Source organism: Nothobranchius furzeri, chromosome 14, assembly GCF_043380555.1.
Source record: "Nothobranchius furzeri strain GRZ-AD chromosome 14, NfurGRZ-RIMD1, whole genome shotgun sequence".
Taxonomy (NCBI): domain Eukaryota; kingdom Metazoa; phylum Chordata; class Actinopteri; order Cyprinodontiformes; family Nothobranchiidae; genus Nothobranchius; species Nothobranchius furzeri.
The window spans coordinates 30,878,478-30,891,554 of NC_091754.1; the positions used below are offsets into that span (position 1 = coordinate 30,878,478).

General features: G+C 42.7%; 1 protein-coding gene and 1 long non-coding RNA gene across 3 annotated transcripts in view; one reads left to right on the forward strand and one right to left on the reverse strand.

Moving 5' to 3' along the window:
- The window catches only part of LOC107389677 (gastrula zinc finger protein XlCGF57.1), a 36,762-nt gene that overhangs the window by 21,349 nt on the left and 2,336 nt on the right, over window positions 1-13,077 (forward strand). The window contains exon 2 of one of the 2 annotated variants that reach the window (XM_015965929.3): window positions 3,789-6,882. The exons of the other annotated variant lie outside the window; for it this stretch is intronic. Within the exon in view, the coding sequence (XP_015821415.1) occupies window positions 3,789-5,137 (1,349 nt within the window). The 3' untranslated portion in view covers window positions 5,138-6,882. Of the gene's footprint in view, window positions 1-3,788; window positions 6,883-13,077 lie in introns of those variants that run through there. 2 annotated transcript variants of the gene reach the window in all.
- Window positions 354-2,265, reverse strand: LOC129164925 (uncharacterized). Its single transcript, XR_008564386.2, has 3 exons — window positions 1,110-2,265; window positions 789-969; window positions 354-453 (listed from the first exon to the last, which is right to left on the reverse strand). It is a non-coding gene; the product is annotated as an uncharacterized lncRNA (long non-coding RNA).

The following is a 13,077-nucleotide window of genomic DNA, read 5'->3' on the forward strand; positions in this document are numbered from 1 at the left end:
ATATTAATTAAATAAATCTCAGTTTATATATTTCCTGTTTTTGTTCATGTCCATAAATACTTAAACATGCTTGAAATTAGAACGAGCTTTTAACAGTGAGGTGCTAGTTTAATTAATCACAATAGCTAGTTAAACATGCAACAAAAATGTGATATTCAATGTAATTTATAAATATCCATTAAAATATCAAAACTGGAATCTAAATGAGATATTTGGCAGCACAAAAAACTTGTCAAACACAATATTTATTATAATAATTGTAGGCAGACAGGAGACAGAGCTGATGGAGGTTCTCAGTCATCGAAGGAAGGCTGAAGGCTTTCCAGGAACAGGAGATGTGGTGTTGTCTCTTATCTCTCTATTCTGCCAGATGAGCTGATAGGTTACAGGTGTGTGAGGACATCCTCATGCTGTCATAACCAGATGACAGGAGTTATCAGGTGATCAGCCAGGCTAATGAGATGCAGAAAGAAAACAAATTCAGGACAGTGTACAATATGTGGTGTTGCTCACCTTATGTGCTCTTATAGAATATTAATGTGTGCATGCCTCATGGTGTAGAGTCCATATTTTGCTGAATGTCCTGCAATAATGCAGGTTATTAGTTAATTTACTTTTGATAGCAAAAACAAAATATTTAATGTAAAAGTTATTTTCCAGGAGAATCAGCTTACACGTCACCACCAAGTGTCACGGGCAGAATCAGTAGCCTCTGTCATGATGTAATCACATACTTATTTAATTGTTAATATCTTAAAAATTCTGAAATGTTTTAATTTTTTTTTTACCTTGAACAGTTCACTGAGCTTGCACTGTCACTGAGGTGGAAGCTGGAATCAACAGCAGACACCTCACACCTTGGTCTTTTCAGGGGGTCTGGACGCTCTGGGACCTTCTGGAAGATGAATTTTCATCATGGTCCCCGTGGGTCACCAGACACACTGCGGCTGTGAACTCCATTCTGGCTGGCTATGTAAAAACAAAGAAGCAGCACATTTATAAATGTTTAAAAGAGCATAAAATCACGTGTAAAAATAATCTGTAAAACAAATTAAAACTAGAAGGTGATAATAAAATGTTTGCATAGAAGATTATTAAAAATAATTCACCTTTGCTACAGGGAAGGTTTCACATCAGCCTGGACAAGTACATTCATGCAGCTAAATCAGTCTGACAGCCAGTGTCTTGGGTAGATTTAGCCTGAAAAAAAAAATAGAAGCACATTGTTGGAGTTTATAGTCAGATAATATACAAAAGAATCTCCTATATAGGCGCTTTATAACATTCCTAGTGTGTGATCGTTGTTATAACGTAAAAGTCAGTCACATATGATGTGGAGAGCCTGAAATGCGACCTCCTGAACAGAATTCCTCACAGAACCGGGTCACAAGCTGGATTTCACGCTGTAATGCTGTCTGTCAAGTGCTGCGTCAGTTAGTCACTGTTGCAGAATTGCCGACTGACTAGCTAAAGGAAGTGAACCACGTCTCTCAGACTTTGCATTTAGGTAGGGAATTGTCTTTAGAAGATGTTAAAACGTTTATTTAGCTGACTCACCTCAGACTGGAGCCCGCCGTGGTGGGGAAGCAGAGTCGGTGGGCTGCATCTAAATCGCGGAAGAGCCACGGTGGGCACAGCCTCCCTCTTCAAACGGAGACGTGCAGAATCGCGGGTAAAATGCCCACAGAGTCACCGCAACCATACTACACTACACCTACTCACCAATACTAAGACGATATGGAGCACTAAACCCGAAATACTTTCCCAATTACACTAACAGCCAAACACTAACTAAACTATAATATACAACAGCCAAGCTAACACTAAATAAGTATTTATAACACTAAAAGATATGCTAAAGACTAGGATATGCTAATGCTATATGCTAATGCTGAACTACCGCTGACCTCCTACACTCGCTTGCAAATCCAACTCCCACTCGCCACAGGGCGTGGCCGAGACGCTCGTTGCTTTTATAACTTTGGCACGGAGCTGCTACGTAGTACTCTACTGGTTTACGTAGTACTTTACTCTTTAGCCATTGGCTAAAATTTATTCAAAATGACTCAAATTCTATGTTTTCAGCTGAAGGTGGCGCATTACTGTGGTTTTTAGACAGAATTTTTAATTTTTAAAGAAAATGCACCAAAATGCTAAAATAAAGAATGCACACATTTAAAACACTATTAGACACTCATTTATACAGTTCATCAGCAAAAAAAAGTTAATTTAGACGTTACTTGCTCTTTAAATTTTCATACCGTGACAACCCTAATTGCATCTGATGTGGTTTTGATGAGAACCAACTTTGTTAGTTTAATGCAGACCAAATTCTTTTCACACCCAGAACTCTTTCTTCTAGGTACAAGGTTCTGATAAACACACACCATTCAATCATCATATATAACATCTCATCCTCTTAGATTCATCCATCACATTCATCTTGTTTACAGTTGTTATGTTTTAATTTGTTTAGAAAATAAATGTCTTACTTTTTATAAACCTGACTTTGTCTGAATTAATACAAAGTGTCACTGAAAAAGCAAATAATCCTAATTCTTCTGATTTAAACATTCAAAGACCAATCAGAGTGACACTCTATATTTATATAGAATATCACAGCTCATTGGTCATAAGTAAAGGTAATATATTAAGCTTAAAAGCAACAATATTTACCCTTCGACACCTCCCAAGAAAAAGTTTCAATTCAAAAGAGATTTCCTGCAATTTGATTCAGTTCTGATTTTGCCAGCTTAAAGCATAATCCAGGCATCTCCAACCTTTTTTGGCTTGTGAGCTACTTAATGAAATTACAGAAGAGCTACCGCCATACGATGTTTTCAAGTGTGAATATGCTTATGTTAGTTGATTTCTCTGTATTTCAATACATCAATATTATAAAAAAAAAGTACAAGGAAGATAGTGAGATTCTGAAAATCAAACTAAACAAAATATTTTCTTTGTTAGCTAATCAGATACTTTCAGATAATGAATAACAAATCTACTTTCTGTGAGTGATTAACCTGTTGTCAACAATAAACATTTTGCTGCATTTATTGTTGACAACATTAAAGCAGGGTTGGAGGTTTAACCTTTTTCTCTGCCTCTGGATCAGCGGGTCTGACGGATGAGCAACACCGAGCAGAGAGAGAGATTTAAAAATCGTTTTTTATTCCTAAATGGGACAATCAGCTGAAACTGTTGAGGGAAGTTTTATTGAAACTAAATCACAGGAGATGTCCAGACTTTGGAAGCCTGTTAATCGTGTTAATAAGCGAAGGGCATTTAATTTGCTTTAATGACATATTTACGCAGATATGACTTTACAGTCGCCCACAATATTTTATTGAGGATGTTTTTCTGAAACCAGGTCTGTATGACTGACGTCACCTCGTCTTTAGAAGCACCTGCAGCTGCAGCCGCTGATATCAGAAATGGGGACCCGCGCTGCAACCTGAATAATTAATCCATTCCACAAATTTCCAGTAGAACACGTTTGCCGATAGATTTGTGCAATAATCAGATTTATTTTACTTCCACAAAATGCTAATTTTACATTAGATATTACGAGAACCGGGGAAGGCTTGCCATCAAATTAGAAATCCGTCCCTTGTTAAGTACAAGTCAGGCTGGGTGGCTCACTGGCTGCTTCCAGGCCAGCGACTTTCAAGAGCTACCGGTAGCTCGCGACCAACATGTTGGAGACCCCTGTAATAACATAACTCTCATATGTGTGAATTTAAAGTTACAGCAGTCGGTAATTCACGTTGTGTTTCTGTTTCCTACAGATGTTCAACAGATGGTGCAGGTTAAAGAAGATCCTGAAGAACAGAGTGCTGGTGTGGACCAGCAGGACCCAGAACACCTCCACATAAAGGAGGAAAAGGAGGAACTCTGGACCAGTCTTAAGGGAGAGCATCTCCATTTGAAGGAGGAGACTGATTCTGCCAGCTTTCAATTCAGTGCTGTTTCTATAAAGAGTGAGGATGATGAAGAGAAACGTCTGTTTTCACAGCTTCATCAGCAGCAAATAGAAGACAGAGTTGTTCCAACTAGCAGCTCATCTGACCAGATGACAGCAGAAACATGTGGAGTATCAGGAACTAGCAGGAACCTAGATCTGAACCCTCATGAACAAACATCTGATTCTTCAGAGACTGAAGTTAGTGGAGATGATGATATGAATCTAGACCCTGGGATGTCAGACTCTGGGTCTGAAACTGGAGACGAAGACCATGACTGGAATGAGAAAAGGTCTTCTGAGTTAGATGTTAATACTGTCAACATATCCTTGAGCTGTCCTGAGTGTGGTGAACAATTTCATGACAAGCAGTCTCTCCAGAAACATGTGAGAGTAACCAGTCATTCAGCAATAAGGTCTTTGGTTAATAAGAAATCGGTTAGACTGAAGCAACATGTAGACTCACATAGGAAAGTCCAGAAAGAACTAAAATCATTTTGTTGTGGTGACTGTGGAAATATATTTAGGAGAAAATCAACTTTAAACGATCACATGAGAGTCCACACAGGACATAAACCTTTTGTCTGTGAGCTCTGTGGAAAAAGATTTACCCAAAAGTCGACTTTAAGCATTCACATGATAGTCCACACAGGACATAAACCTTTTGCCTGTGAGCTCTGTGGAAAAAGATTTACCCAAAAGTCGTCTTTAAACACTCACATGAGAGTCCACATAGGACATAAACCTTTTGCCTGTGAGCTCTGTGGACAAAAATTTTCCCGTAAGTCAACATTAAACGATCACATGAGAATCCACACAGGACATAAACCTTTTGTCTGCGTGCTCTGTGGACAAAGATTTAACCATAAGTCAGGTTTAAATAGCCACATGACAGTCCACACAGGAGAGAAACAGTTTGCTTGCGAGTTCTGTGGACAAAAATTTACCGAAAAGTATGGTTTAAACCGTCACATGAGAGTCCACTCAGGACATAAACCTTTTGCCTGTGAGCTCTGTGGAAAAAGGTTTACCCAAAAGTCGAATTTACACACTCACATGAGAGTCCACACTGGACAGAAACCTTTTCTCTGTGAGTTCTGTGGACAAAGATTTACCCAAAAGTCGGATTTAAAAGTTCACATGAGAGTCCACAATGGACATAAACCATATGCTTGAGTTCTGTGGAGAAAGATATGGAGAAAAGAAAATTTTACTCAAGCACACGAGTGTCCTCACAGGATAAAAACCTTCTGTTTGTGAGCTCTGTGGACAAATTTAAAGTGACTGTGTACTTTCCCTGGCAATAGGGGACAGTACAAACATAAATGATTGCAAACAAGCAGTATTTTTGTGTTCAAGTAAGATTTCACTAGTGTATGGCTATTAGGGTAAAAAAGCTCTGCACTTTTCAAACATGTACTTTGTCAGATCTCTGCTGCGGGGGTGGGGGTTGGGTGTTTGTTCTCCCGACTGACCTATGTTCAGTTGTGTCAAGTATTTTAGACTTCTGTGTTTTTACACTGCTATTAACTCACTCACTGCCAGCCGTTTCCTGATCAGAAAAGCCCTTCGTTGCCAGCATTTTTCAGTGTTTTCACTGTATTTTAAGAGTCACAGAACGTTGGACGCTAGGGTGATGCCAACGCCAAAACTAACAAAATAAAGAGTAGACTCACCTCTAAAATCAGGAAGAATCCGCGCATTTCAAGTGTTATTCGTTTTTTCATAATCCGTTGTTGAATTGTGATCGGCAAAAGCTTTTCCTGTTTGATCCTCACTTTTATTACAGTAACGGCCCAAAACGATCTGCTAAAACATGGATTTTCTGCTTCCTGATCACATGATGTGTGACATATGCAGATGAAGATAGGCTTTAGAGCTGGGATGTTTCTTCTCACAGTGCGGGGGCTCGTTCCGCCCACATAGTAAAAAAAAAATTGGCAGTTAATGAGTTATGTTATGGTGGTTGGGTTAGGGTCAGGGTTGAGGGGGTTACAGATAGTGTCTTCTTAATAGGCTTCCAGCAACAAAATGGGGTTTAATATAACATTTAGTTGACTTAAAAGTGGAGCTAAAAGCACAACTTCTCTTCTTTTAGTAAAAGCAATGTTTGGGATCCTTAGCACAAAAATGTCTTTTAGCAAAAGGTGTATCTAAAATTATATAATATTTTATGTCTCTTTTTTTATATACACGGTTTCCATCCTTTGCTTCAGTTTTCACCAAACACAATAAAATATAGACCCATTGCATGTTATTGTTTACATCCAGGGAAACAATAACATTTAAGTCCACACTAGCTGGAGGGCTAGAACCCCATCTCCAGCCGTTACCCAGAGCTGTATCTTCATGATTTATGCTAACAAAATATAACCTAGGGATTTAGATATGACTACTTTAGATTATCTAACACATCTTGGTGTAGTTGAACAAAAAATAAACATCTCTAAGCTAATGATGTTTAGCACAAAGCTTCCGGATGAGTTTGAAATAGCTAGCTAGACGACAGTCCTCAGAACTGGCTGTCTGGCGTTCTCACAGCTGAACCGAAGGAGTGTAAGGAGCATAATTATTTAATTAAAGTCCTTAGATGGCGGCTCTAATTTGTTTGTTTCTGGACATGTGAGGCAGAATGTTTACTTTAATTCTGTCTCAAGACTGTCACACTATGTGGGTGGTTTAGCCAGTAGAACTGGTACTTCTTTTAGTTTATTTAATTAGCTGGAAACCTGTAAAATTTATCTTTTCTGTCCTTCGTCTACTTGTGCAGCCTACAGGACTGTGTGTTTTTTCTAGTTTTAGTCTTCAGTGTTTTATATCTAATTGTATTGTTAATTTTTGTTTTGTCCTTTATTACTGTAAAGCATATTGAGTCGCCTTTGTTTGGCAAATGTGCTACATAAATAAAGCTGTCTTGACTAGTCAAGTCTCATTTTTTCACAGATTCCATCCTACGCTTCAGTCCTAACCAAGATGATAAAATATGTATGTTTTTAAGATTTAAGTCACCAGGTTTGGTTAAAAAGACCTACAGCAAAAAAGAAAAAACTGAAATTTAACTCACTTTTTGTACGTTATGTCCAGAGAACTGTGAGTAGGTGGTGTCAGTTTGGTTGATGTAGTTGCACGTTATGGTGTTCTAATGACCCATTTTGCATTTGTTTTGGGCTTTTATTTTTTTCCAGAAATCACCAAATTTACTTAACCCTCCCTCTGTCCTAATGGGTGTGACCCTGTGAGGAAATTTGAGCAGGATTGATGGTTTATCCCTTGAGGTCCACGTTGCAGGGGATCTGGCCCGCAGGCCTTGTGTCTGTGTGATCTAAACCTTCAACTTGCGTTTTAGATCCAATCCCAACCAAATTATTTAAAGATGCATTTCCTTTGGTTACTGCCCCCTTCTGGATATAATCAATCTATCCTTAGTAAATGGACATGTACCACAGGATTTTAAGGTTGCTGTAATCAAACCTTTACTTAAGAAGCCGCCTCTGGATCCAGATGACCCAATCAATTGTAGACCAATATCTAATCTTAGATTTTTATCTTAAGTCCTTGAGAAAATAGTGGCCATCCAAGTATGTGAGCATTTAAACACTAATGATCTGTTTAAGGAATTTCAGTCTGGTTTTAAGAGAGTTTCACAGCACTGAAACTACATTAGTGAAAGTTACAAATGATATTCTGGCCTCAGATAAGAATCTTGTGTCTGTTCTACTCTTGTTAGATCTCAGCGCTGCTTTTGACACAGTTGATCACAATGCTCTTTTAGAAAGGCTTGAACATGTAGGGATCAAAGGAACAGCGCTAGGCTGGTTTAAATCCTACCTGTCTGATAGATATCATTTTGTAAACGTACATGACAAATCTTCATACTCCAGGGTTACTTGTGGAGTACCACAGGGTTCAGTGCTTAGACCAATTCTTTTTACTATATATATGCCCCCAATTGGTAAAATCATTAGACAGCATGGGATAAATTCCACTGTTATGCTGACGATACTTAGTTATATCTATCCATTAACCCTGATGAACCTAATCGGTTAGTTAGATTACAGGCTTGTATTGAAGACATAAAAAATTGGATGACTCAAAACTTTTTGCTTTTAAATCAAGACAAGACTGAAGTTCTCATCTGTAACGTGATGATGGAGCTATTCCACCTAAAAGTCATTGCCCCCCTCTCCTCAGATGTCTCTGACACAGAACTAATCTGCATGAGACTGACCCAAGGTCATGCATTTGCTTCTAATCTGCTTCCTTTCCAGCCCAAGAGAAGAATGAAGACATAGGACTCTTTCTTTTTAATAAATCAAAGAACTCTTATTCTTAATAAAACTAATCAAAGTGTTAGTCAATAAGATTTTGACCAGTCTGTAAAATGACAATGTTATGATTAGTAAGTTTTAATAAGTAATATGACTTTAATCTAATCTTCCTTGAACCGTCACCGTATTGTGGTGGAGGAGTTTGAGTGCCTTAATGATCCTAGGAGCTATGTTGTTTGGGGCACTTTGTGCCCCTGGTAGGGTCTCCCATGACAAATTGATCTTAGGTGAAGGGTGAGACAAAGAATGGTTCACAGGATCTTTCATGGAAGTAAATTCAAAGAGTCGGAGTACCCGGCCCGGAGGTTACCCGCAGGAGCTTGTGGCAGAGGTTGAGTGGTACCGGCTAGATATAGTCGGACTCACCTTGACACATAGCATTGGCTCTGGAACCCAAGTCCTTGAGAGGGGTTGGACACTCTCCTTTGTTGGAGTTGCTCCAGGTGAGAGGCGGAGGGCTGGGGTTGGCTTTTTGTTAGCCCCAAGACTCTCTGCCTGCATGTTGGGGTTTACCCCGCGGGACGAGAGGGTAGCTTCCCTGCGCCTTCGGGTCGGGGAATGGGTCCTGACTGTTGTTTGTGCTTATGGGCAAATTATCAGTTCAGAGTGCCCACCCTTTTTGGAATTCCTGCTGGGGGACATGTGGGCAATGACAGTGTGACCTGGAGGGGTGTGATTGGGAGGAACGGCCCGCCTGATCTGAACTCAAGTGGTGTTTCGTTACTGGACTTCTGTGCAAGCCGCAGTTTGGCCATAACGAACACCATGTTCGAACATAAGGATTCCCATCTGTACACTTGGTACCAGGGCAGCCTAGGCCGCAGGTCGATGATAGACTTTGTAGTCGTATCATCTGACCTGCGGCCGTATGTTTTGGACACCCGGGTGAAGAGAGGAGCGGAGCTGTCAACTGATCACCACCTGGTGGTGAGTTGGATCAGATGGCAGGGGAAGATGCCGCGTAGACCTGTCAGACCGAAACGCATAGTGAGAGTCTGCTGGGAATGCCTGGCAGAAGAACCTGTTAAGACGGTCATCAACTCCCATCTCCGGCAGAGCTTTGACCGCGTCCCGAGAGCAGTGGGGGACATTGACTCCGAGTGGGCCTTGTTCCACTCTGTGATTGTTGAGGCAGCTGTTGCTAGCTGTGGTCGCAAGGTGGCTGGTGCCAGTCGTGGTGGCAACCCCTGTACCCGCGAGTGAACGCCAGAGGTTCGGGGAGCCGTCAGGCTGAAGAAGGAGGCCTACAGGGCGTGGCTGGTCTGTGGGTCTTCGGAGGCAGCAGACAGGTACCGGATAGCCAAGCGGGGTGCAGCAGTGGCAGTTGTTGAGGCAAAATCTCAGGCGTGGGAGGAGTTTGGTGAGGCCACAGAGAAAGACTATCGATCGGCTCCAAAGAGGTTCTGGCAAATTGTCCGGCGCCTCAGGAGAGGAAGGCAGCAACTCGCTCACACTGTTTACAGTGGGGATGGGGAGCTGCTGACGTCAACTGGGGCTATAGTCGGACGGTGGAAGGAATACTTTGAGGAGCTCCTCAATCCCACCTATGTGCAGTACGAGGAGGAACCAGTGCCGGGAGACCTGGGGATGGACTGTCCAATCTCGGGGGCAGAAGTTGCTGAGGTAGTCAAACAACTACATAGAGGTGGAGTCCCAGGGGCGGATGATGTTCGTCCTGGGTATCTCAAGGCTATGGATGTTGTAGGGCTGTCATGGTTGACACGTCTCTGCAACATTGCGTGGTCATCGGGGGCAGTTCCTGTGGAGTGGCAGACCGGGGTGGTGGTCCCCATCTTTAAGAAGGGTGACCTGAGGGTGTGTTCTAACTATAGGGGGATCACACTCCTCAGCCTCCCTGGAAAGGTATACTCCAAGGTACTGGAGAGGAGGGTCCGATCGATAGTTGAATCTCAGATTGAGGAGGAGCAATGTGGTTTCCATCCTGGCCATGGAACTGTAGACCAGCTCTATACCCTTGCAAGGTTGATGGAGGGGACATGGGAGTTTTCCTAACCAATCCACATGTGTTTTGTGGATTTGGAGAAGGCTTATGACCATTTCCCCAGGGACACCCTGTGGGGGACGCTCCAGGAGTATGGCGTGGGTGGCTTTCTGTTAAGGGCCATTCAGTCCCTGTACCAGAGGAGCGTGAGTTTGGTCCGCATAGCCGGTAGTAAGTCGGACCTGTTCCCAGTGATGGTTGGACTCCGCCAGGGCTGCCCTTTGTCACCGGTTCTGTTCATTACCTTTATGGATAGAATTTCTAGGCGCAGCCGTGGAGTGGAGTGTGTCGAGTTTGGTGGCAGGAGAATCTCGTCTCTGCTTTTTGCGGATGATGTGGTCCTCCTAGCTTCATCCAGCTCTGACCTTCAGCTCTTGCTGGGTAGGTTCGCGGCCGAGTGTGAAGCGGCTGGGATGAGGATCAGCACCTCCAAATCTGAGACTATGGGTCTCGACCGGAAAAGGGTGGCTTGCCAACTCTGGGTCGGGGGATAGGTCCTACCTCAAGTGGAGGAGTTTAAGTATCTCGGGGTCTTGTTCACGAGTGAGGGTAGGAGGGATCGGGAGATCGACAGGCAGATTGGTTCAGCATCTGCAGTGATGCGGACGCTGAGCCGATCTGTTGTGGTGAAGAGGGAGCTGAGCCAGAAAGCCAGGCTCTCGATTTACCGGTCGATCTACGTCCCAATCCTCACCTATGGTCATGAGCTTTGGGTAATGACCGAAAAAACGAGATTGCGGATACAAGCGGCCGAAATGAGTTTCCTCCGTAGGGTGGCCGGACTCAGCCTTAGAGATAGGGTGAGGAGCTCGGACATTCGGGAGGGACTCGGAGTAGAACCGCTGCTCCTCCTGATCGAAAGGAGCCAGTTGAGGTGGTTTGGGCATCTGGTCAGGATGCCTCCTGGACGCCTCCCCGGGGAGGTGTTTCGGGCATGTCCTGCCGGCAGGAGGCCACCGGGTCGACCAAGGACACGTTGGAGAGGTTACATCTCCAATCTGGGCTGGGAACGCCTTGTGGTCCTGCCGGAGGAGCTGATGGAGAGGACGGTCTGGAGGTCCCTAGTTGGGAAGCTGCCCTCGCGACCCGGACCCGGATAAGCAGAGGAAGACGACGACGACAACAACTTTAATCTAGCTGCACTAGACATCTTGATATACGTAATGTAAACGCATGACACATTGCTTTTGCTCATCCAAACGGAACCTTCCTTTCTGAAGCATTGCATATTCTCTGTGGTGTTTATAAATCAGTCCAACTTTGATTCAACCGTAAATCAAAACATCCCGATTAATAAAACCAGTCCCACACCATCTTAAGTCAGTTCACCGTATTCTAAGAGAAGTATCGGACCGGCCACCCGTACTTCCTTTTTAAGCAAAAAATCCAACAAGCTGGATGAAATCTGTTGCATTTTACCAACCAGCCAACGGTTCCTTTCAGGAAAAAAAGCTGAAGTCACTGACCCTCCGGGTCCATCTGACGCTGTCAACCAACTGTCGCTTTTTACCTGGAGACAATCCAAAGACTAGTCTGTCGTACTGCTGACGCTGTTTCTTTGGCTCCGGTACCGAAAGTGGGGTCCAAGGACCTGGCATTCTGGATCTGTACGGAGGTCTCATCCTGAAGGGTATGTGTGGAGCGACAAAATGGCATCTTATGTGTTTATGAAACTCCGACCATAGCTTAAGAGCAAAACATCACTTCATCACTCAGACTTGCTTCTCCGGATAGAAGAGTTCTGATATCAACATCACTCACACATACACCATTCATTTCACGTCTCATTCACACCAAGATCCATCCATTCACTTAGAATTTAGGGTTAGTCTTGTTTAAAATTGCATGAACTTCTATCGATTATATAAATATCCGTGGATATATGATGTAAGTTTCATTGCCAATTCGTTTGATCTTTCTCAGGATTTAGCAAACCTGAATAGCAACAGCGTTAAATTCTAGTTATGTAGATTAACAATGCTACAGCATGATGAGGCCGATGATGCAATAAGTGCTGCAATTATTGTGTTATCCGTAGCAGCAGCTCTGTCTGGCAAGGAGATGACACTCCAATCTGCCAGAGGTGCCGCTCCAGGCTGGTAGAGCCAATCATTTCTCTGGAAGGTGTTACTACAGTCTGTGGCAGCCGTGGCAGGTGCCACTGTAAGCCGTGGCAGCTGTGGCAGGTACCGTGGCAGTTTATAGCAGACAACAAATTCTTTTCCATCCAGAATTCACAATCTCTTTCAGATACAAAGTTCTGATACACATCTACTTTATACCACACCACCTACAACTCACAATCCATCATCATATTTACACTCCACCACATATCGTTATTCATAGCTTGTCGTTTATTATCATTCCTTTTAACTATATACTTGACTCTGCCTGAATTAATACGAAGTATGTTTATGGTCCCTGAAAAAGCAAAGAATCCTAAACTCTTTGGGTTAAACATTCATAGATCAATAAGGTTGATATTTCATATTTATATGGAATTGTCACATCTTATTGGTCATAATTAAATATGCAGTTGTTACGCTATAAAGTGTGACGCTACATCATGAGTTGCCATAAATAGTTCAGAGCTCCCACACGTCTCTCCACTGGCGGAGACGTTTCTGAGACATGGGGAAAGAAACAACCTTAAAGCCAGTCCGGTTCTGACCGAGCTGCAGCCAGCTGAGGACCAGATCACGCTTTTATCTTGTACTTTTAGTGCACAACTCTATCCTGGTTAATAGCATTAAGGTGATTTGTAATTGAACAACTGAAGTGTCTCT